At 50.3% G+C, this 25,213-nt stretch overlaps 2 protein-coding genes and 2 long non-coding RNA genes across 4 annotated transcripts in view; 1 reads left to right on the top strand and 3 right to left on the bottom strand.

Annotated features, from left to right (window-relative positions):
* Positions 1-8,133, bottom strand: part of MTHFS (methenyltetrahydrofolate synthetase) — a 122,821-nt gene extending 114,688 nt beyond the window's left edge. The window contains exon 1 of the mRNA XM_047086515.1: positions 7,837-8,133. Within this exon, the coding sequence (XP_046942471.1) occupies positions 7,837-7,953 (117 nt within the window). The 5' untranslated portion in view covers positions 7,954-8,133. The remainder of the gene's footprint in view (positions 1-7,836) is intronic.
* On the top strand, positions 171-18,246 carry LOC124517221 (uncharacterized). The gene is made up of 3 exons (XR_006963383.1): positions 171-628; positions 5,522-5,750; positions 17,536-18,246. It is a non-coding gene; the product is annotated as an uncharacterized LOC124517221 (long non-coding RNA).
* Positions 4,196-5,620, bottom strand: LOC124517224 (uncharacterized). Its single transcript, XR_006963387.1, has 2 exons — positions 5,590-5,620; positions 4,196-4,623 (listed from the first exon to the last, which is right to left on the bottom strand). It is a non-coding gene; the product is annotated as an uncharacterized LOC124517224 (long non-coding RNA).
* BCL2A1 (BCL2 related protein A1) lies at positions 15,994-25,189 on the bottom strand. The gene is made up of 2 exons (XM_047086518.1): positions 24,594-25,189; positions 15,994-16,279 (listed from the first exon to the last, which is right to left on the bottom strand). The coding sequence occupies exons 1-2, from the start codon at positions 25,008-25,010 to the stop codon at positions 16,172-16,174; spliced, it is 525 nt and encodes a 174-aa protein (XP_046942474.1). The 5' UTR covers positions 25,011-25,189; the 3' UTR covers positions 15,994-16,171.
* Positions 25,190-25,213: the final 24 nt, after the last annotated feature.

Genomic DNA, 25,213 nt, shown 5'->3' with positions numbered 1-25,213 from the left:
GGAGGGTCCGGGCTCGGCGGGGACCCGGGGGGTGGGGGTGGGGTCCGAGGTCTGCGGGGCACCGGGGTGAGGCTCCGAGCACGACGCAGTCCAAGGGAGGGTTCGGGCACGGTGCAGTCCCCGGGACGGATCGGTGCAGCCCGGGGCGGGGGGCGGGGGGGTCTGGGCTCGCTGCGGGCACCGGAGCAGGGTCGCTGGGGGGCGGCTGTTGTCCGGCCTCAGCGCGGCTCTGGGGAGGCGGCTCCTCCGCCCTCCTTGGCCGAGAGCGAGTGGCCGCGTGGCCCCGGCTGCCCGCGCGGCCCTGGCCCATCGTGGGCTCGGGGAGAGGGGCACAGTCAGACCCTGGCGCCAGCCTAGATTCCGGTGAGTGAACCTTGCGTCTCGAGGGGCTGTGTGGGGCCCGAAAAGAGCGCCGAGGCGGGCCGGTGAGAAGTACGCAGGATACGCAGTCCTGCTGGTTAAAGGGACAATTATTTGTTTGTTGGCAAAAGCATTTTACACCGTTTTCGTTTCCAGTGGGTCGGAGGAAGGCGGTTTATTACCGAGGGGTAGGACGGGCCGTTGATGCGTCGGCTGACTTTCCCACACCAGATCAGCGTGTTCACCTCTGGAGAACTCAGGGCCCAGAGTAAGTTACCCTATTCGAGACACGTTCAAGGTCCAGCCGTATTTTCACTGTGGGACGCCTGGTGCCCGCTCCTCCTGTGAAAGCGCTGTTCCTACAGGAGCAAACACGGAGGAGACGGAGACACCCGAGTTTTTTTGCTCGCAGAGCGTTTACCAGCAATGGGAAGCGAGAAGAGGGTAATTCAAGGGAGTAAGTAGGTGTGGAGAGAGACTCTCGCCCTCACACGTTCACATCAGGGGGCCCTTGAAAAGGTGACCGGGCTAATTTAACGGATAAAGAGATTGAATTGTAAAATAATTGGAAGTGTAGAGAAATTTTAGTAAATTTTGTGTTAATCAACTTTACTAAAGTTCATCCAGGAAAACAAGCATTCAAGAACAGCCGGAAAGGGGCCCCGGGGTGACTCAGTGAGTTAAGCATCCGGCTCTAGATCTCAGCTCAGGTCTTGATCTCAGGGTTGGGAGTTCAAGCCCCACATTGGGCTCTGTGCTAGGCATGAAGCCTACTTTTAAAAAATGAATAGAATAGAATAGAATAGAATAGAATAGAATAGAATAGAATAGAATAGAATAGCTAGGAAAACACTGAAAATGAAAGGCCCTTGGGGAACTGGACCTTCCAAACCTTGAAACATACTATAAAGCCTCTATAATTAAAACAGGAGGGTACTGCTGCTTAAACCCACAGTAGACCACACAACAGAAATGACCTGAAACCATATGGAAGTTTAGAGTATGGCAAAGATGATATCTCAAATCACTGGGGCAAGCATGATCTTAGTAAATGGTGCTAGAATAGCTGAACAGCCATTTTTTGCAAGATAAAATCATGTCCGTACCTCACACCATACATAAGAAGAACCACCTTGGATTAAGGACCAAGTGTGGAAACTGGGACTATACCAGTAGTAGAAGAAAAGGACAATTCATCTTCAACCTCCGTTTAGGGAAAGGCATCCTCGTTGTGACTCAAAATCCAAAGGCAATAAAAGAGAAGATTGAGACATAACTGTATGACAGTTTCTTATAATTTTTCATAGCATAAAAAGCCATACACAAAATTAAAAGACAACTGACAAACTGAGAGAAGATCCTTGCAACATAAACCACAAAGGGTTAATTTCTCTTAATTAAAAAAAAAAAAAAAAGTTTGGGTTACAGGGCAGTTAAACCAGAAAAACAAATAACAGGCACCCAGACTGAAAAGAAGGAAGTAAAACTGTCTCTGCATATGCCATGACCTCATATACCGACGTCCTAAGGGATCTAACTGGTTCGTTAGGACGAGTAAAGTGGAGCCCAGCAAAGTTGCAGGATACAAGACCAATATACAAGCACACCTCTTCCAGCCTGACACCCTTCATACTAGACATATTGCTGGTTCTTCCAGTTCTACAGCAGCTCCTAGCCTTTGGATTCAGATTGGGACCGTGGCTCTGGAGATTTTGGACTTGCTGACCTCCATAATCACACGAGTCAATTCTTTATCATAAATCTTGTTATCAGTAGATATCTCCTGAGGGACCTGGGTGGCTTAGTCAGTTGAACATCTGATTCTTGATTTCAGCTCAGCTCACGATCTCACAGTTCATGAGTCTGAGCCCCACATTGGGCTCTGTGCTGACAGCATGGAACCTGCTTGAGATTCTTTTTTTCCCCCATCTCTCTGTCCCTCCCTGCTTGTGTTCTCTCTCTCTCAAAATAAATAAATAAACTAAAAACATTTTTTAAATAGATATCTTCTTTTGGTTCTGTTGTGCTACATATACAGCTGGACCTCAAACAACATGGGGATTAGGGGCACTGATCGCCACACAGTTGACTGTCTGAAAACTTAACTACTAATAGCTTACCATTGATGAAAGCTTTACGGATCATATGCACAGTTACGAACACCTAGTGTGTATGTTACATGTATTACATACTGAATTCTTACAATAAAGTAAGAGAAAAGAATTCTTAAAATCATAAGAGAAAATACATTTATTGTACTGGACTGTATCCAAAAAAAATCCATGTGTAAGTGGACCCACACAGCTCATGCCTGTATTGTTTAATGGTCAACTATGTATTCATATATACAACGGGAGATAATATAAAGAGATTCATATGTATATTTCATGATGCATTTATTGTCAAGTATATATAATCGATTAGGTATGTATAACAAGATATAAGGTATACATAATAAAAATATCTCTCCTATTGATTCACTTTCTCTAGAGAACCCTAAGATTTTTATAATAACATAAATAGTCTGAAATGTAAAAAACAAAAAAAAAACAAATATAGACAAACATAAAAAAATGAATTTCATTTGCAATAGCATCAAAAAAATATTTAGGAATAAATTTAACAACTGTCAGAGTTTTGAAAACCACGTGACGTTGAAAGAAAGAAAACAAGTATAAGTTAAAGGACATCCCACGTTCATGGATTGGAAGGCATAATATTGTTAAGATAGCACTGCTCCCCAAATTGATCTATAGAGTCAATGCAATATCTATCAGACTTGGTTTTTTTTGCAGAAATCAATAAGCTGATTCTAAAATTCTTGTGAAAATGCAGGGAGTCCAGAATAATCAAAACAGTCTTGAAAAAAGTGAACATAGTTGGAAAACTCACACTACCCAACTTGAAAAGTTACTACAAAGCTACGGTAATCAAGACATTGTGGTCCTGGCATAAGGAAAGAAAGATAGGTAAATGACAGAATTCAGAGCCCAGAAATACATGTCCACATTTATGGTGAATTGATTGTCCTGAAAAAAGAATGCCAAGATGATTCAACAGAGAAAGAATAGTCTATTCCCAGAAACATGGTGCTGGAATGTGGAAAACAAGGAAGTTGGGCTTTTACCTGACGCCGTAATCAAAGTTTAACTCAAAGTAGATCAAAGGCCTAAAAGTAAGTGCTGAAACAAAACTCTTAGAAGGAAACAGGGGCACAAACCTTTATCACTGTGGATTAGGCAGTGGTTTCTTAGTTTTGACACCAAACACACAAGCAACAAAAGAGAAGTAAATTGGACTTCATCAAAATTGAAAACATCAGTACGTCAAAGCACATCATCAAGAAAATGAAAAAAATATAGATTGGGAGGACTAACAAATCATGTATACGATAAGGGAGTTGAATCCAGAATACATGAAGAACTCTTAACAGCTCATCAATAAAGATAATCTAATGTAAAAATGGGCAAAGACTTAGACATTTCTCCACATAAGATTAATGTCTGATAAGCGCATGAAAAGATTTCAGCAGCATTAGTCATTAGAGAAATGCAAACAAAACCGAGAAGAGATACCATTTCACACCCACTAGGGGGGCTATAACCGAGAACGGAAGTGTTGGTGAGGGTGCGAAGAAAGGAACCCTCACAGTAACGGGAATATGAGACACGACAACACGGACGGATGGACCTCAGTAAAAGGCCAGACACAAAAGGCCACACGCCGTGTGATCCCATTTACATGAAATATCCAGAACAGTCAAATCTACAGAGACCGCGCGTAGATGAGTGTCTGCCTGAGGTTGCGAGGGAAGGAGGGCAGGGTTTCTTTTGGGGGTGATGACAATGTTCTAACATTAGATGGAGGCCATAGTTGCAAAACACTGTGAATGTGCTAAAACCAAATAGACTGGACGTTTTAAAAGGGTGAATTTAATGTCAATTACATGTCCTTAAAATAAAAAACGATATAAAAAAAGTATGTACACGTAATCTGCTCATTTCTGAAAGACAAAAAAGGAAATAAACATAAACCAGAAACCAAGCTTGGGTACCTATAGAGAATGGGTGTGGACGGGGTGGGGGGGGGGGAGAGGGGGGAGGGGATGTTCCTTTGATGACACCTGTCTGTGTAGCTCTGACCCTCCGAACCATGCCGACCACGTCTGCGTACACACACGCGCCCATTCGTACAGCAGGAACAGTGCAAGCCGGCACACGGAAACTGAAGTGCATCGTACACGATTAACAATTACAACGAATGCTGGAGAAGAAAAGAACGAACTTAAGTAACTGTGGAAAACAGCATTTTGATTTTCTGTAAGACTAACGACAAAAATAGCTTCACACAAATGTGGCCACTCTAGTTAAGACATTTGTTTTTCAAAAGGTTATAAATTAGTAATTGTGAAACTGCTTTATCTGTGTTCTAGAATTGAACAAAATAAGTAAACACATTGTAGATGATGAGAGTCCCAGTTTCTCCCTATCCCGAAAAATAAGTAACAAATAAGGAAGGAGGGAAGGTTGGAATGAACCTTGTTGTGTTGGGTTGGACTTGGAAGTGTCCACGTAAATTTGCGATTTTAAGTATATACAGAAATGCGTAGACACAGAAATAGAGATGTGGGTTAGATACATCTGCTTATGTTTCCTAGTCCTGTTCCTGAGCAGACCTGGAAGCAGTGACCCTCCCTAGCAATGAATTCTAGCATCCGGATCCTGGCTTCCGAATGTCATTGTCCAACAACAAAAAATAGGGCTTCCAGAGCTGAGGCAGGACCAAGGTGGACCTAGAAGATTTAGTGGTGCCACAGAGTAAGGGGGTGACCACAGTGGAAGGGAGCAGGTCAGGAGGGGAGCCGGGACCCAAACGGGGGTTCCCAGTGGGCAAAGCTGGGACAGTTCGAGCAACAAAAAGATAGTCTTACTTACTTTATAACCCATGGAATAACATAAATATCCGTAAGTGCCTCGTGATTGATGAATGAATACTGATCCATAACAACAACAAAACAAAGAGGCATAACTGGAACATCTCTGTGGTCTTGAACCATCTCCCCACAAGACAGGACAGGTTAACATGTGACAAGAACACGTGGCCCCTCTGAGGACACACTGGAAGGACACAACTCCATTCACGTGGTATTTCCTCCCAACAGGAAAATCAGGAAAACCTCAATCATGAGAAAGACATCACACCCAAATTGAGAGACGTTCTACCACACACCTGGCTGGTGGTCTTCACGAGTCTCAAGGTCATGAAAGACCAAGAAAGACGGGATTGGAGGAGAGTGAGGAGACACAACAGGACAGTTCAATACAGTTGGCTCTCCTGGGTCAGCTTCGGGACCAGAGAACGGACATTAATGGGAAACCTGGTGGATTCAGGTAAGGTTTGTACATTAGTTAATGGTGGGGTATCGGTGTGCGTTTCTCTCTTTGGATAATTGCCCGTTACACTGACGATGTTGTTATTGGAAGTTGGACTCAGAGTGTATGGGAAGTCTATTTTTATGAATTTCCGTAAGATTAAAATTCAAAAGAAAAGGTAAAAAAAAAAAAAAAACCTGTTAAATAAGTAAACTTTGTGCAAGCCTGCGATGGGAGAGATCATCCTGTGAAAACAGTGGAAATTTTATTTGACCCAAGTGTAAGTCAACAAACATTACTAACCGCCTGTTGCATCGGGCCCTAACTGATCTCCCAGCGATCAAACTCTCCTCCCGCCTGGTCACAGCACTGCCAAACACGGCTTCCTCGGAAGGAAAACCTTCTCACCCCATCGCTGTCCCTCTTGAAAATTCCTTCGGTGGGGGTGCCTGGGTGGCTCAGTCGGTTAAGCGGCCGACTTCGGCTCGGGTCATGATCTCACAGACCGTGAGTTCGAGCCCCGCATCGGGCTCTGGGCTGACGGCTTAGAGCCTGGAGCCTGCTTCCGGTTCTGTGTCTCCCTCTCTCTGACCCTCCCCCGTTCGTGCTCTGTCTCTCTCTGTCTCAAAAATAAATAAACGTTAAAAAAATTTAAAAAAAAAAAAAGAAAATTCCTTCGGTGCACACCTGTCATGGGAACACAGCTCCTCTCAGCTACCTGGGCCGCACCTGCACAGCCCTGAAGCTTCCCACTCCCTGGCTCAGCGGTTCATGCTTCTGGAGCCCCCCGGGGGCAGCTGAGTGCACAGTGGTCCCTTTTATTCACCAGAACTCACAACTCGTCCTAGGAAAGCACCATATGACTTTAGTGTTTTTAAGAAGAAATACTTTGAGAAGCCACTTGGGTGATAGAGTGAAAGCCAAAATCCTAAAAAGACGGCTCCTACCTCACCTGTCTGTGTCAGATGGCCAGAGGACTTCATGTCGCTTCCCAGAGGGAAGGGGGGGGCGGTCAGTAAGCCACGTGGAAAGACAGGGTTGGGGAGTCACACAGTTAGTTCCCCTCCCTGCATTTGAGGGGAGAGAGAGGGAGGAAAGTCCCTGGAAGCCACGGTGGGGGGCAGGGAGGACTTTGGAAAACGAGTGTCTGAGAAGGGTTTTCTGGGTTGTGTGCTCTTGGACGGTTGGCGTAAACCCTCCCTCCCTGTCTCCCTGCCAGGTTACTCAGTGGTCCCTGTGGCACGGCCATGCGGGTAGATTCTCAGGGTTAATCCAGGAGATGGCAGAACTACTATCGTAGCTGGGATAATACCACTACCCATGGCCAGCGCCTCCCGCGCCGCCTCTGGAACCTACCGTGCGAGGGCTCGACCTACAGAGTGTGACGGGGGTATTACTGTGATGTTGCTACAGAACAGGAAACAGGTTTGGAGATCATACGTGTCCCGCCCCAGCTCATGTACGTGGCAGAAACCAGTGCTACCCCCTCCTGTCCCAGCAGTGTCTGTCCCAGCGGTGTTCTGTCAGCCTGGGGCCGCGTGGACACTTGCCTGCATCCTCAGGTCCAGCCCCAGACCCAGCACGGAGCGGGCGCTGGGTGGGCGTGTGTTAGCAGAGGCTGGGTCAGGAGCCAACTCGGCGGGAACGCATTTGGTTGGTTCTGGTAAAATCCCAGCTGCTTACGGACATCCAGGCCAGGAGAAAAGACCCCTCGTGTTCTTCAAACCATAGCTAGAGTACCAAACCGTAGTTCAATAATTTCACAGGGGCGCCTGGGGGCTCAGTCGGTTGGGCGTCAGACTTCGGCTCAGGTCATGATCTCGCGGCTCATGAGTTCGAGCCCCGCGTCGGGCTCTGTGCTGACAGCTCAGAGCCTGGAGCTGCTTCGGATTCTGTGTCTCCCTTGCTCTCTGCCCCTCCCCCGCACACTCTCTGTCTCTCTCTCTCTCAAAAACAAACATTAAAAAGAGACTTAAAAAAAGAATAATTTTACAAACTAGGGAATATCCAGAAAAGGGCGGCTCCCTCCGCCCTAGGTAGTAGGTAGCCATTCTGGAAATTAAAAAAGAAAAGTCACATCAGCGGGGAAAACCCATTGACTCACCTCTGTGATGCCAAAGTGGTTGCGTACCTTCAGTTCAAGGAGTTGTGCGGAAACTGAGCAGGTGGGTGGGCAGGGGCAGGTGGAGGAAAGAACGGCAGAAACGAGCAGCGTTTCCATCCTCTAAGGTGAGACAGGCGTGGATTTACTGAAGCGCGTGGTCTCGTTGCTGCATTTACAGACCTAACGCTTAATTCTCGTCAGCACCCCGGGTGCCATCCGCCTCCCAAAACTTGCTGCTTTGAGCCGACCGCATCGGCACCACCTGGGACCTTGTCAGGCGGGCGGGGTCTCAGGCCGTCCCCAGAATCTGTATTTGTATTTAAAAAAAAATTTTTTTTTCAACGTTTATTTATTTTTGGGACAGAGAGAGACAGAGCATGAACGGGGGAGGGGCAGAGAGAGAGGGAGACACAGAATCAGAAACAGGCTCCAGGCTCCGAGCCATCAGCCCAGAGCCTGACGCGGGGCTCGAACTCACGGACCGCGAGATCGTGACCTGGCTGAAGTCGGACGCTTAACCGACTGCGCCACCCAGGCGCCCCTGTATTTGTATTTTAACATGATCCCCAAGTGATTTGTATTCATGCAAACGTTCAGGAAACGCGACCACGGGTTGGTGTATAAAGCAAATGTCAACTTGCAAGGACGCGAACGATCCCGCACACTCTAACGTGCTCAGCCTGCACAGATCAATCATCCCCTCCGACTAGACAGGTCAGGAGGTGGCTGGTGATCCCCACATCCTCCCCCGGCACCCCGCCCCCGTCACAAGGAAGTGACCAAGTACCAAGGCTGAGTAAGCACTAACCGGGCGAGAGGGCGAGTGAGAACGGAGGTGGGGAAGGTGAGAGGGTCTTCTAGGAAGAGACAACCGTGTGTGCACAGGCCCGAAAGGGAAAAACCCCGTGACGTTTAGAGGAACTGAAAGATGGCCGGAAATTCTCCCCAGCAAAGAGCCGGGAGGAGAGAGGGGTGACATAAGGCTAGACGACACGGGGTTCTTTTGATTTGCCTCTGTGTTTCAGCGAACCTTTTTAAAGGTTAAGTTGACAAAAAGGGTACAGTGGCAATAGAGAGAGCTCCCGTAAACTCTCCCGCGCCCTCCCAGAGGCAACGCCGGACACCCCGCGGGACCTTTGTCGAGACTGAGAAGCCAGCGTGGGCATGTTGCTGCTAACCAAACTCCACACTTCATTGGGTCAGTTTTTCCACTGATGCCCGTGCTCTGTGCCAGGGTCCCATCCGGGACCCTGTGTTTAGCGACCGTGTCTTCACAGCTCATCTCGTCTGCCCCCACCCCTCACGCTTCCCTCGTTTTTTGATGACTCGGTCAGTTCTGGGGAGTCACTGGTCAGGGACTCTGTACACTGTCCCTCAAGTTGCGATTGACGTTTGCCCGGGGCCGTGGGCTTGGGGAAGAACGCCACGGAGATTTCGTGCCCTTTTTATCAAGATACCAAAGGTTCGTGCTGTCAACACGGCTGGTCACTGGTGACGTCACCGGCGATCACCTGGCCAGGCTCCTCCCTGGTACCTTTGTTTCTCCTTCCTACGCTCTGTTCTTGAGCGTGAGTCCAGCCCACACTCAAGTGAAGAGAAAGAATGACCCCGGGTTTGGTGGCAGAATCTGAGTTCCTAGGAGCCATGAGGAGCCACTGGGCGATTTTAAGCAGAGGGGTGACGCTGCGTCCACATCTCAGATGAGTGTGTAGCTGCACTGAGTCCGCCAGAGGGGGTGGCTTGCATTAGTGTAGGAGGGAAGGGGCTAGAAGGACAGGCAAGCATGGCTCGAGAGATATTTAAGAGGTGGAGTGGCCAGGACTCGGTTACTCTTTGGTTGCAGAACAGGAATGGAGGGCAAGGAAGGTTCAAGGATGACTCCCAGAAACCAGGTTCACGGTTTCAGCAGCCGGTTGAACATCGACGAGGCTGAAGACAAAAGGACACAGTCAGCAGGCAGGCAGACCTCCGAGGGCTCCCTAGCGGAGGCAGCCCCAGGGCTCTGGGGGGCAGGGGTAGGTATGCTGTTGTTCAAATGCCCCTGCTGAACTCCGGAGGCATTGTTCTCCTGCGTGTCCGTGTCTACTCTGGTGGGCTCCGAACGCTGGGTAGCACCCGTTGACCATAAGAGAGCCTCGTCTACCTAAGTAAAGCTTTGACCGTCTTCCTCGTTTACTCCACATCTTTGAGGATACGACAGTTCAGCAGCCATACGCAGCACCCCCATCAAGGACTCTGTGAACGTATATGTACACGCAACACGAGGGACGGTGTTGGTTGGCTCTCCGAATCTCCAGAGCTCTCTGTGGGCTCGTGGGGGAGCCCCGTGATAGACCCCTCGGCATCTGTGTGTCCCCAAGTCCCACCCTCGGGAGCCACATGACATCCAAGGCAGAAATCAGTAGACTGAGAAGAGCGTGTCAGACTCCACCACGGGCAAGAGGGTGCCTGGCACAGCAGGGATGAACTCAGGCGGTTCGGGGGCAGGCGGGCTGTGGAAGGCCATGGGCGCCATCGTAAGAATGTTCTAAGGATTTCGGCTTCTCCTCGGAGCGAGGTGGAAAGCACTGGAGAGTTTCGAGTGGAGAGGAACCATATATCATCTTACATTTTTCTCTTTTTCTTTTTATTGAAGTACAGTTAACACACAGTGTCACGTTAGTTTCAGGTGCGCAACAGACTGATTCAACTTCTCCATCCGTTACAGGGCGTACCTACCATCTGTCACCGTGCAACACTGTTACAATGCCACTGACTATACTCTCCGTGCTGTACCTTTCGTCCTCATGGCTTATCCACTCAAGTTATCTTACATTGTTTATGTAAACGTTTATTTAGGGGCGCCTGGGTGGCTCAGTCGGTTGAGCGTCCGACTCCAGCTCAGGTTGTGATCTCGCAGTCTGTGAGTTCGAGCCCCGCGTCGGGCTCTGTGCTGACAGCTCAGAGCCTGGAGCCTGTTTCAGATTCTGTGTCTCCCTCTCTCTGACCCTCCCCCGTTCGTGCTCTGTCTCTCTCTGTCTCAAAAATATAAATAAAGTTTAAAAAATTTTTTAAACAAATAAATGTTTATTTATTTTTGACGAGGGGGACAGGGGCAGAGAGAGGGAGACACATAATCTGAAGCAGGCTCCGGGCTGAGTTGTCAGCACAGAGCCCGACACGGGGCTCAAACCCAAGAACCATGAGATCATGACCAGAGCTGAAGTCAGACGCTTAATCGACCAGGCGTCCCTTTTTAAAAAATTTTTTAATGTTTATTTATTTTGAGACGGGATGGGCTGAATGGGTGAGGGGCATTGAGGAGGGCACCCGTTGGGATGAGCGCTGGGTTCTAGTCCTGAATTCATTACTGCGCCGTATGCTAAGTAACTTGGATGCGAACTGTAAAAAATTAAGTAAATAAGTAGGTAAATAGCGACACGTGGCTACCAGCCGTCCAGAAAGGGCTTATTGTCAGGTCCCACTGAGTCACGGAGATCTGCAAAAAGTTTCCAGACCCGAACCAGCCATGACCAGTTCGAGCTGGGGCAGGTCTCCAGGGAGGCCGCGCATAGACGGGTGAGGGGCGCAGACCAGGGAGATCAGGACACCTGCCTGGCTGTCGAAGACTGACGTCACCGTCGGTGGGGAAGCCAGCCCCACCCCGCTGGCATTTGCACACAGTTCCCGCCTGTGAGCTTGTGAGCCTGTGAGCGGGATGGAGAAGGAAGCAGGCATCTGGGTGGGGCCGTGGGGTCAGGGGGAAGTGGTGCAGAACGACGACGCCCCAGGGCGGTAAGGGACCCGCCCAGCCCCCCGTGACCCCGTGCACCCAGGGACCTGCCCAGCCCCCACCCCGTGACCCCATGCACCGAGGGACCCGGGACCCGGCCACCCACCCCCATGACCCCGTGCACCCAGGGACCAGCCCATCCCCCCCCCCGTGACCCCAAGGGACCCTTCGCCCCCGTGACCCCCTGCAAGGCGCAAGTTTCTTCCCGCTTCCCAGCCTGTTTCTAAGTGGGGATAGATAGTATCTAGTTCGGGGACCGCCTGACAATTAAAGGCCATCACTTCTCCGAAGTCCCTCGTGCGCCGGGAGCAAACAAGAGGCGGCCGTGGCCCCGGGGCCGCGGGGAGCACGGTGCCCGGCCTCGTGGGCGGCCCGTTCGGGAACCGATGCGCGTCCATCCGTGCGTTTTGTGAACAGTAGTCCCTGAGCCTTCAGCGGGCTGTGAGCCGGACTCTGAGACGCGAAGGCGCGGTTCCTGCCCTCGCGGAGCTGGCTGTCCGGTGGGAAACACCGAACTGAAACTCGCACAGATGTGAGGCTCTAATGGAGACAGTGGTGTTTTCAGAGGCCGTAGGGGGAGTCCGGTGGGGAGGGCGTCCCTAAAGCGGCCACCTCCGAGCGGAAGTCTGCAGGCCGGGTTAGCCTGGGCGGGACGAGGCAGAGGAGTGTCCTAAGCAGAGTCTGTGGCAGCAGGTGCTGGAAACAGGCCAGCGGAGCCACGGGAGCCACGGGCCACCACGGCGGGGGGGGGGGGGGGGGGGTAAGGCAGCTGAAGGGAGGGCCCCACGCTCGCAGGCCTGGTGGTGTCCACGGGCTGTCATGCACACCGACAGATCCTTCTAAGTGACCGAGGCAAAAATAATAGTGCTTCGTGATTTTATTGGGACTTAAACTGGTATCTGGGGTCATGCTTGTGTCTCTCCTTTTATTCTCCTGCGTTTGCACTGTTCACAATGAGCGTTCACCTTTTTCGGGTTTTTTCTTTTTTTCTTTTGCAAAAACCGGAGCTTTTTAACAATCAGCTACGTTATCATCTGCAGTAAAATGCACCTGTTTTAAGGGAGCGCCTCTGTGAATCCTGGACACGCTTCTCCCACCACAGCCAAGAGGCGGGACATCCTCATCACCCCAGACAGAGCTTTCCCGGCCGGCCCCCCGCCCCCCCCACCCTGGCCACAGGCCACCTCTCACCTGCTTTCTGCCACCGGACGCATCACATTTGTCTTTTCCGGTCTCGCGTGGACGACACTGGACCCCACGTACACTTTCGTGACCGGCTTCTCTCGCTCAACGCGTGTTGAGGGTGGTTCATCCCGTGGCGCCAGCCCACACCTGATCGTTGCTGGGGCTCGTCCCTTGCGCGGGCGTGCTGCAATTTGTGGAACACGTGGGTTGTGTCCGGGTCTCTCTGCCCTCGTGAATACAGCTGCCGTGAATCGTGGGGACATGTTCGGGGGCTTTTGAGCGGAGACCCAGGAGCCCAGCTGCCGCGCCCCGGGTCAGCGCGCGTTTCGCTTTACAAGAACCTGCCACGCGGTTCAAGATCCACCAGCAGCGCTTGAGGGCGTTCCCAAAGCCCGGTACCGGTGGTGGCCTTCGTGCGAGCCGTTCTGGAGGGTGCGCCGAGGTCTCCCGTGGTTTCACCTCGCCCTTCCCTGGTGGCCAGTGGTGTCTCGCACCTTCTCCACGTGAACTGCCCGCCTGCCGTCTTCTGCCCATTTTTAAATTCAGTCGATGGTTGCGTTGTTCCTGAATTGTGTTTCGCACGTTCTGGACACGAGTCCTTTGTCAGTTACCAGTGTGACACGTGTTACCTCCCACTCTGTGGCTTGCTGTTTTGAAGATTGGGTTTTGTTTTTTTCTTCTTTGACAGCTTTGAGATAGAATTCTAAATCGTGTCTCTAGAGTATAATTTTTAGGTCCTTTTTTCTTTTCTGGCACAGGCTTTTGTTGTTGTAGCTAAGAAATCTTGACCCCCTCTGAGGCTGTGATGATTTTCTCCGATGTCTCTTCCGGGATTTTTATGGCTTTAGCTTACTTTTCGGTCTACGACCTGTTCCACCTCCGTCTCTGTGTGCGGTGTTCGCTAAGGGTAAGCCCTCCCCCTGTTATCTTAGTAATAAAACACACAGAGCTGCACTTTGAAAGACCAGGTCACAAACCAAGCCCGAAATGTCACTGATTCCCCGGTGTTGCTCTGTTAACGAGATCACTGTGGTATAAAGGTCAGGGTCTGTGGTCTCTTGTGCAAATGTATTCCAGCTGGCAGGACCCGGACATACACTTCTGTTATGTCCACTCGTGATGCTTCCTCCCTACACTTAGCTCTGGTTCATGCCAACACACAGTAGGACCTCACGCACTGAGCAGGGGGCGGGGAGGCACCGAGGTGAAACGGGGTAGAAATGTTCCCATTCAGGGCAGACGCAAGGGCCAGGTACTTGGCTCTCAGATGGGCTTGGCTGAATACGCCAAAGTCACTTCTGCAAGAAACGTTTCCCTGCTGACCTGCCCCAGTGTTGTATCCCCAGTGTTAAGAATCACAGGGGACTCGGGGTGCCTGGGGGGCTCAGTCGGTTGAGCATCTGAGTTCAGCTCAGGTCATGATCTCACGGTTCGTGGGTTCGAGCCCCACGTCGGGCTCTGTGCTGACAGCTCGGAGCCTGGAGCCCGCTTCTGATTCTGTGTCTCCCACCCTCTCTGCCCCTCCCCCGCTGGTGCTCTGTCTCTCTCTGTCTCTCTCTCTCTCTCTCTCAAAAACAAATAAACATAAAAGAATTAAAACAAACATAAAAAAATTAAATGAAACATAAAAAATTAAACAAAAAATTAAATGAAACATGAAAAATTAAACATAAAAAATTAAAATAAACATTAAAAAATTAAAATAAACATAAACAATTTAAATATAAAAAACATAAAAAATTAAACATAAAAAAATAAAAATAAACATAAAAAAATTTTTAAAAAAAAATTTTTTTTTTCAACGTTTATTTATTTTTGGGACAGAGAGAGACAGAGCATGAACGGGGGAGGGGCAGAGAGAGAGGGAGACACAGAATCGGAAACAGGCTCCAGGCTCTGAGCCATCAGCCCAGAGCCCGACGCAGGGCTCGAACTCATGGACCGCGAGATCGTGACCTGGCTGAAGTCGGACGCTTAACCGACTGCGCCACCCAGGCGCCCCAGAAAAATTTTTAAAAAAAGAACCACAGGAGACTATTAACTACAGAAAACCAACGGACGGTCACTGGAGGAGAGGCGGGTGAGGGATAGGGGACAAGGGGGCGGAGATCAGGGAGAGCACTTACCAGGATGGGATGAGCTGATAGAAAGGCCAAGTCTACAGGTGTCTTGTTCTCCGTACCTTGCATCAGCCATGGGAAGCAGTAAGACTGGGGCGGTGAGAGTGTGCGTGCGTGTGAAATCTGTGTGCAGGTGTGCAGAGTAGACCCCTACTTTAAGAGTGATTTCTGGGGCGCCTGGGTGGCTCGGTCGTCTGAGCATCCAACTTCGGCTCAGGTCATAATCTCGCAGTTCGTGGGTTCGAGCCCTGCGTTGGGCTCTGTGCCTGCAGCCTGTTGGGATTCTGTGTCTCCCTCTCTCTCTGCCCCTCACCTGCTCACACTCTGTCTCTTTCTCTCAAAAATAAATAAACATAAAAAAATTTTTGAAGGGTGATTTCTAAAGGGGTTTCTTCGAATCAGCCTTAAAAAAAAAAAAAAGAATCACAGAGGAAGCAAAGTGTGAATTAAGTGAAATCCCCTGTGGAAATGCGCAGAGCCTGGGAGGGAGGCCCTGGTTTCTTGGTCAGATCCGTCAGCTACTTCCTCGGAAACTCGAGCCCCGAGGGCCAGAGGACACTGAGGAAGACTGGAAGACTGGGAGGTTCTAGAACAGAGCCTGGCGCTCCTGAACTGCAGTCAAATTTACTGACCTCGGAATTGGAATTCAGGGTCTAAGAAAAGACACAGTTGTGTGATTTATGACATTTGTTAAGAGGAAAAGTTTGACAATGACTCAGCATGAGTCAGACCTAACTGTCTGCGTTCAGACTGCCCCGGAGCATCCTGGGTACCTCCCGCCGTGTCTGTCCACTCTGAGTGGCGGGCCAGGGAGCAGAGTCTGTGGGGAGGGCATCTGCGGAATCCCCTAAGTATCCAGGGACACGGGGGCCACTGGGAGGCGGGATGTAGACTTCACCCCCACGCAGTCGGAGGAGCGACTTGGCGAATGACTTCTGGGTAACGGGCACCCCTTAAGAAAATCTGCCCCAGGGCAGAGGAGGCGCCCCCTTCCTGGCCCCCCACCCGCTTCCTTCAATCCCCGTCCCCTGCCTCCAGCTTTGCCCTTCTGCTCGACTCCCAGGCAGGACACAAATTACGTACGGAGACAAATACGGTTTATTTATCAAAATGAGAACAAAATCCCCGTAACTCTGCAAGATCGAGTTACATCACCAAAGTCGTCTGTCCAGTGGAGTGAGTGCCGGCAACACTTAGTGCAAGAGTCAAGACAGCCAGGCAGGTTTCACAATCCAGAGTGTTCTGTGCTTCTGGCCGCTCAGTAGTAGTTCTTCAGGAGAGACAACACCTTGCAGATCTTTCCTGTAACTTCCAGAAAGGTCAGCCAGCCAGACTTGGGTTCGAACTTCCTTACAAAGCCGTTTTCCTGTTAGAGAATAAATTTCACATTTTAAAAACCAGGGGCGACAGTTTACTGGGATGGAGAGCAAAGGACCCCCGCTTAACAAAGGCAGCTCCTTGGTCACCTCTGCGCCCGCACTGGTGTCGCTCCGTCCACCGCATCACCGCCCCGCAGCCCTGCTCCGGGCCTCTCCAGGGCAGCGCTGACCAACAGAGGTACAGTGAGAGCCACAGAGGGAAGTTTAAGGTTCCACTGGCCACATTTTTTAATTTTTAATTTTTTATTTTCTGTTTAAGTTTATTTCTTTATTTTAAGAGAGAGAGTGAGCAGGGGAAGGGCAGAGAGAGGGAGAGAGAATCTCAAGCAGGTTCCGCACTGTCGGCACAGAGTCTGATGTGGGGCTCGAACCCACAGATAGCGAGATGGTGACCTGAGCCAAAATCAAGAGTGGGGCACTCAACGGACTGAGCCACCCAGGTGCCCCTAGCCACACTTTTTACTTTCTTAGTTAAAATGTTGATTCATTTCAAATGTTTATTTATTTTTGAGAGAGAGCATGAGCAGGGGTGCGGCAGAGAGAGAGGGAGACACAGGATCCGAAGCAGGCTCCAGGCTCCGAGCGGTCAGCCCAGAGCCCGACGTGGGGCTCGGACCCATGAACAGTGAGATCATGACTTGAGCCCAAGTCGGACGCTCAACTGACTGAGCCCCCCAGATGCCCCACCCCTCCCCCGCCACATCTTTTAAAGTAAGAGAAAATACATAAAATTAATTTTAAAAATAGATTTAATTTATCTAAAATACTATGATTTCAGTATGTAATCAGTATGAAAATTCTTGAGATATTTTATATCTTTTGTACCAAAACTTTGCAATTTGACATGCGTTTTGTACTCACAACCCATCTGCACCGAGACCAGCCACGTTGTGAGTGTTCACGGCCATAGGTGCCTCGTGGCTACCATACTGGACGCACAGCTCTGGAGGAAGGTCTCATTTTTTCCCCTCTTTTTCAACTGTCTGGTGTTGCGATGTGCATGTATGTTTGTAAGCGGTACCGTGCAGAGTCAGGAGGACCCACAATAAACCCAGAGTCAGTCGGTGCCTCTGAGCCTGTGACAAGGTGGTTTCCCGAGCACGGCCAGCGCACAGACAGTGGTCAAGGGGCTTTTCCATCCAAAGGATTGCCCAAGAAAACCAGGATTCATTCTCTTTTTGATCGTGGTTTTAAAACAATAGATTGTGAAGTGCCCACTGTAATTTATGACCTATCATTACAGGGCATCCTTACGGCAAAACACCTCTGAGATCGCCCAGCCTAACGCCCTCTGTTATCCTGACAAATGCGAAAAAAGTAAGCTACCTAAAGTTACTGACTTCCTAGCGCCTGGGCCCGTACGAGAACGCCAACGCTGTTCTTTCGTTCTGCAAGTGTCCAAACAATCACCCAAAGGATTAGAAAATTGCCGGAATGATTGTTTTAAATGTTCGTCTAGTGAACATTCGCTCTGCCCCCGGCAGGTTCCAGGTTCTGGGGTGACAACCGCCTGCTAGCAGCTCGGAGCCCAGGTGACGCCACTTTGGGGCTGGAAGAGACCTGTTATCCGGCGCCCGGGGCCTCTTCCCGAGCACGGCCAGCGCACAGACGGCGGTCAAGGGGATTTTCCATCCGAAGGGTTGCCCAAGAAAGCCGGCTTCTGTCCCCATAGTGTCAAGTACAGAGTTGCAGAGTCATGCCCAGCACACGCTGTCACGGCCTAACGGAGGGAACAGGCTGCTCCTTCTCTCCCCTTCCTCCCCCTCCGCCTTTGCACACGCACACGTTTCCCACGCGCCCTCACCGCCTCCCTTCCCAGGATCTTCGTAACCCTCAGCAACGAGGCACTCTCCAACGACCGCTTTTGCTAGGACAGTGGTCACTGTTTGGCACGTAGCATATCCTCTGACATACACTCAACTTCTCAGCTAAAGAGCGTGAAAAAAAGGAATAACTGACAAATCCAGCTAGAAGATTAGAGGTTGGGGCGCTTGGGTGGCTCTGTCGGTCGAATGTCTGACTTGGGCTCAGGTCATGATCTCACGGTTCGTGGGTTCGAGCCCCGCGCCGGGCTCTGTGCTGACAGCTCAGAGCCTGGAACCTGCCTCAGATTCTGTGTCTTCCTCTCTCTCTGCCCCTCCTCTACTCGTGCTCTGTCTCTCTATCAACAATAAATAAGCATTAAAAAAAAAAAAGATTAGAGGTTTTTTAGCCATAAAAAGCTAAAATTAAAAGAAGGAGAAAATTCACAGTAGCTAAAACATGGAAGCAACACCAGCACCCCTCAGCTGAGGAATGGGTCACCGAAACGTGGTCTATACATACACCAGAATACTGCTCAGCCTTAAAAAGGAAGGACGTTCTGACACCTGCCACAACGTGGATGAACCTTCAGGACACGAGGCTCAGTGAGCTAAGCAAGTCACGAGAAGACAAATACTGTTTAACCCCATCTACACAAAGTGGTCACAGTAGTCAAACCCATAAAGACAGAAAGTAGGGTGCTGGTTACCACGATCCGGGGTCGGGGGGTGCAGAGTCCTGGGGGTTGATCCTGGTGACGTCCCACAACAGTGCGACTATTTAATACTGTTGATGTGCACGCTTAGAAATGGTTAAGCCCGTACCTTTTACGTTACGTGTATTTTAACAGAATAATAATAAAAAAAAAACAGAAAAGAACTGACCAGGAAAATATTTACATTTATCATGAAAGGGCTCATTCAAGGGTAAGAGACTCATCATCGAGCCCCTAAGAGTTGAGAAGACAAGGGCTATTGAAAGCAGAAACACGAATCACGCACAAGGGTGTGGGGGGAAATTCAACATTACCGGCAGTTAAAGAATTCACGTTGTAATACGGTCTTACTGATTTTTAGACCTGTTAAGTTGACCTTGTTATTTTGAGTCTTGTGAAATCCCCCAAATTATTTTTACTGGTCCTGCCCCCTGGCCGGTGGGGTTGTTGGGTCGTCCCTCCATTGATAGAGCGCTTTCGGGAGGCAGTATGCATTCTGGGAGCAGTGCGATGGGCCATCCGTCATTAGACACCGATCAAGAGGCGGCCTGCTCAGCGATGGGGCGGAAAACCCACCCGGGGCCAGTCTTGAAGCATTGTTTCCAAGAAGGAAGACAACCCAAATGTCTAACAATTCGGAACTGGTAAAGTAATTGTGACGCATAAAATTGGGATATTCAGACATTACAAGTGTTGGTGTGCAATACATTAGGCAGGTGATCTCAAAGGAGAAAACTCACGTTCCTCAATCGTCATTGCACAGGACACGCGCACGCAGATGGTTACAGTGGCAGGAGACGTTTCCTCTTTCAAAAACATATTTCCAGTGACACTATTTGCATCTTAAAACCATTGTATGAAACTAGAGAAACAGGGATTCGATATCTTGTCCGTAATGTGGGAATAAAGAAGGAGCACACAGATCTGGTTCTTTCCAGGAATAGTTCATTAGATTCAGGTACCGTGGCTTCAGAAAAGCCTAAGCCGTAAAATAACGTTCTGCATCAATAATGCAAAGAACCCCGGATCCTCAGAATGTTTGACATCTAGGAAGACACCAACGTTATCCCCGCATTTCCCTGGCGATTATTCACTACGTGTACTCATCCGACAGACGTTTACTGAGCTTTGGCCACATGCCAGGTGCTGTTTGAAGCGCTGGAAACAAACTGGTGAACTAAACACGCAGGACCCCTGGCCTCACGAAGCTTGAGTTCTGGTCACAGAGAAAGACAAGGAACGGATAAGCAGTTACGAGGGAGTCAAGCAGGGTACAGGATAGAGCGGTGGTGGTGCCGTCAGAGACGGGACGGCTAGGGAAGACTCCCCGAGGAGGGCAACCGTGGCACGGACCCCTGGGAAGGGCAGCGGGGCCGATGCAGACCCCTGGTGATTCCAGGCAGCGGCCACAGCAAGTGCAAAGGCCCTGAGGGCGGAGTGTGATTGGCTTATCCAGGGAGGCTGGAGCTATGAAGCAAAGGAAAGACTCACAGGAAGTGGGGTTGGTTGGGGATTTAGGGCCAGACCAGGTAGGGCTCTGACTACAGCAGTCAGAACGTTTATTTTATTTTTGCTCCCGGGCGAAGGCGCGTTTGGGAGGGTTCCGATCAGGCCAGGACACGAGAGAATTCACGTCGTCCAGAGATCACTCTAGCTGCTGTGCGGGGAACAGACTGTAGCAGGGCAAGGATGGAAACCGGTAAGAGGTTACGGCCGGCGTCAGACGAAGGAGGACGCGTCCCGGGTGGGCTGGGTGCATGACCGACCGGCAGGACTGGCTTGTGCCCCGGACGTAGGGTGCGAGGGAGAGGGGTGGAGAGGGACGCCCCAGTTAGAGCGCGTTCCCGAAGGGCCCAAGGTGTGGGGGAGAGGGGCTAGATTTCCGTCTTTCTTTTCATTCAATGACTTTCAATCTCAAGTCAAAATTGGAGAGAAACGTCAGGAGAACTTGGCCCCCAAATCTAACGAAGCAGAGGATGCGAGCGACTCATGGAGGTTCTGTCCCCACCTCGGAAACGCCTCTGCCAGCCGGGCACGCGGCCGCGCGGGCACGAGTCTCCGTGTGTCCTTCCGTTTGGCGCAAAAAGACCATCCCTCAGAGCAGGAAGATCATAAACAACCGTAACCAAGCAAACAAAAACGGCTCGTCTCGCCCCTTCTGACTCTTGCGGTTGCCTGGGAAGTACCAGTGCTGACTGTGCGTCCCGTCGTGAAAGGGGCTTTCTTTCCGTGTTAGGGTGGTTTTCCGAATTACATGGTGAAGCCTCTCGAAATCTCCCGTGTGCCCTTCATAGCTGGTCCTAGCGATACGCTGGTCTTCCTTTTCCCTTCAGGGCATCTGGTTTAGATGGCGACTAATATCCAACCCTGGCTGGTATAACTTGGGAGGACTGACCCTGGTCAATCGGGGAAGTTTGACGATACTACCACTAACAATAACCCTAAACTTGTACTGAGTGCTTCTGCCAGGTGCTTCGTGTGTAACAGTAACTGATTTAATCGTCACGCCGGGTCCTGGGAGGAGGGAGCATTATTCTCCCCGTTCAGCAGACGAGGAAACAACGTTCCGAGTAGTAGCCTGTGGACGTCCCACGGGCACTGAATGACCCCAGAAGCCAGCCCAGAACCGTGTGACCCACAGTCGGTGCTCACGCTATCCAAGCGGCCGACATACTGCCTTCCTGACCCAAAAGTTTTCATAACGTGTCTAATCGTACTTGCGAAGTACTTAGATCATAGTAGTTCTCTGGTTGTGCGCTAACTGACCTTCTCATCTTTCGTGATGCACACGCATTTCTCATTTGGAGCCGGTGACAGCAGACAGGACCAGAGGCCCCGAGCTTTCCGGACGGTCACGTCTGACCGATTTTCACGGGTCGGGAAATCTCGACTGTAGTGCAGCCATCTGCCCCGAGATGAACCCTCACGAGTACGTTTACTTGTGTCAGCCCACCGTGCTAATGTGTTCAGACTCAAATCCTGATTCCTCCATGCAACCCGTGTCTCGTGTGGGCCGAAAAGGAGCGCGCTTTCAGGAGCGCGTCCGTCACGTCTACGAGCGAAGCTGTCCGGGTGTGAAAGTCCGCTGCTTCAAGCCTACCTACACCCAAGGACCCCGTGAAGGCTGAGTGTGTGCGTGGGCACGCGTGTGTATGTGTACGTCCACTCGGGAAGGCTTCATCCTGCCGCGCGCACACTTACACCAGGCCACCCCCTGAAAGATGAGTCCGCTTCCGGAAAATCTCAGAGACCATCCCATCGCCCGGCCAAGGGCTCCACGAGCTCACAAAACACTGCCAACTCGTTAGATTTCGAGTAACGTTCATCACAACGTATAAGCTGCAGATACCATGTGGGGCACCAGGACATAGAGCCCGCAGAGAGCCGCGAACTGAATTCCTCTGCACCGGAGGAGTTTTGCTTTCGCTGGAAACCTCCGTGGCACGGTGGGAATTTCCACCTGTCGCCCACAGCTGAGAGGAAGAGAGCAAGACCCGCCCCGCCCCCCGCCCCCGCCATGCTTCCTCCAGCCCCGAGTGAGTCTGAGTCAGGGGGGGACCAAGGGCGGGATGCCCCATCATGACACCGGAAAGCCTTAAACAAGATGCAGGGGACATCCCGTAAAATGTGACTGCATCAAAATTTAGAACATTTGTAATAACCAGGGGCACCTGGCCGGCTCAGTCGGTGGAGCGTGTGACTCTTGATCTCAGGGTTGTGAGTTTGAGCCCCACGTTGGGTGTAGAGATTACTTAAAAATAAAATCGTTAAAAAATAAATAAATAAATAAATAAATAAATAAATAAAACATAATAACCAAAGACAGCTATAATTTTCTTTAGAGAGAGAGAGAGAGAGAGGGCACAAGCGAGGGGCAGAGAAAGAGAGAATCCCAGGAGGGGCAGAGAAAGAAAGAGAGAGAGAGAGAGAGAGAGAGAGAGAATGAGTGGGGGAGGGGCAGAGAGAGAGGGAGACACAGAATCCAAAGCAGGCTCCGGGCTCCGAGCTGTCAGCACAGAGCCTGACTCGGGGCTCGAACTCACGAACAGTGAGGTCATGCCCAGAGCTAAAGTCGGTTGCCTAACCAACTGAGCCACCCAGGTGTCCCTGATTACATTTTATTAACCCAGTGGATTGGGGAAATTAGGACAGGCTGCCGCGACCGAACACTGGTCAGCTGGTTGCGGGGGGCCTTAGCAGAGCCCCCCTGGAGGGCAAGGATCAAGTACGTCAAAAAAATGCACATGTACCAGGACCCAGCAATTCGATATTCCACAAGGGAGTGCATGGATAGAGATTCTGTGATGTATTGTTGCAATCGCAAACTGGAAATAACTGAAATATCCATCAGCCAGAGACGGCCAGACGTTCAACAGCACTTACATACAACAGCATAGGTGTAGGGCTCTTTTTTTTCTTCTGTAGTATTCTTTAAAATAATATTTTAAAGGCCCTTGGGTGAAAAATAAACCCAGAATAAGTACCACGTAGTATTTATATGTATAAAAATTTTTCACAAAAAAGTAGTGTGTGTATTTTCTATAGAGTTATTCAATAGGCAAGATTTGCGTGTAAAATAATTGCTGAGAACGCATATCTCCCCTCTGGGGAGAGGAGAGGGCTAGGACTGGGGGTTGGAAAGAGGATCCATGGAGCTGTAAGTAGTTTTAGAAAGTCAGTTGTTAAGGAGCACCTGAGTGGCTCAGTCGGTTAAGCGTCCGACTTCGCTCAGGTCATGATCTCGCGGCTCATGAGTTCGAGCCCCGCGTCGGGCTCTGTGCTGACGGCTCCGAGCCTGGAACCCGCTTCGGATTCTGTGTCTCCCTCTCTCTGTGCCCCTCCTCTGCTTGTTCCCTCTCTCTGTCTCTCTTTCTCTCTCTCAAAAGTAAATAAAAATTAAAAAAATAAAGTTTAAAAAATAAGTCAGTGTTAAGGGTACTGGCGTAAAAAGACAAGCATGAACATTCAGCCGTGGAAAGCCCCTTATCGGTGCCTTCTAACAGAGCCCCTCCACCCCCCAGTCTGGGCTTTCTGAGGCTTTGATAATAAAGTGAATTGTTATGTGGAAATTCTTCTATGAAGCTTCTTGCTGGTGGTATAGCACGTTATTATTATTATTTTTAGTCAACAGGCTTTAACAGCCAGAATTTGTTATGTTGGAAAATTGAAAAAAATAAAAAAGAAAAAGAAAATCAGTTTGTAAACAATGAACTTGCAAAAACGTACCCGTCTTTTGCAAAACAGTAAATACCCAAGTATAACAGCATCTGATTCCACCTCCTTCTGTGCTAATTGTACGTTGTCATGACAGCCTGGCCACAGCCAAGTCCTCCGCTGGGCACTGCGCCTCTGACAGGTGCCCTGGGGAGACGCTCTCGTGCTCCCAAATCTTACCCCCACTCGTAAGGCCTTTAGGAGTCAAAGCTGGAACCGCATGTGTTTTCCGGCTAGAAAGTTCTAGGATTCACTGGAAAGGAGCCAGAAACGTCTTCTTATTATAAAATGAGAAACTTCAGGGGCACCTGGGCGGCCCAGTCAGTTAGGCGTCCGCCTTTCATGAGATCGAGCCCCGAGCGGGGCTCTGACTGACAGCACAGAGCCTGCTTGGGATTCCGTCTCTTCTCTGCCCCCCCCCAAAATAAATAAATAAGCTTTTTAATAAAAACGAGAACCTTTAAAAAGAAACCACCTGAAGAAAATAGTAGTTTTTTTTTTAACCGGGGAGAAACTGTCGATTCCTAGTTCAAAGGTAAGAACAACGAGAAATATCCCACGGCACATACCCAGCCTCCGTTTTGCCGGATCCATTCTCCCGTGTGTTTCGTGATGAACTCGGCGACAAAGTGGGAAACCTTAAACGCATCCGCGTCTGGGACGATCCGCTCCTGGAGAAGCTTCTTGATGAGGATGCCCTCAAACGCAAATATAGTCACAATCCTGCCCCAGTTAATGATGCCGTCTTCAAATTCCTTTTCCATCACTTGGTGGAATATCGTCCTGGCCGTGTCTACCGACACCACGTGGAACTTGTCCAGGCACGGCTTCAACTTCTTCTCGACCTCCCCCTGGACCGAGAAGGCCATGTCTTGTAGCACTTGGGATACTCTGCTTGGGCGGGATCCGGGCTGGGGCCCCTGCAGAACGTGCTTCATATAGTCCCGGGTCAGCGTGAGAACGTACCCAAACTCGCCGTCCGCCATCCTCTGCCCGCTGCGCAGCCCCGTCTGGAGCCTGCTCTCGGGGAGGCGGCGAGGTGACGGCAGGTGAAGGCTCGCGGCCCCCGGCGGGGTGTGACGCACGGCGACGCGTGGAGGCTGGGGAAATTTCCTTTTGCATCACCGGGCGGTATCCTTCCTCCCAGTCACTCGGCCTGGGCCGGGTGTGAAAGAGAAAGTTGACAGCG

The sequence above is a fragment of the Lynx rufus genome, unplaced genomic scaffold (genome assembly GCF_022079265.1).
Source record: "Lynx rufus isolate CCGP_SWC_20201006 ecotype Redwood Valley unplaced genomic scaffold, mLynRuf1.p SCAF_21, whole genome shotgun sequence".
NCBI lineage: Eukaryota > Metazoa > Chordata > Mammalia > Carnivora > Felidae > Lynx > Lynx rufus.
This window is presented reverse-complemented; position numbering and strand designations above follow the sequence as displayed.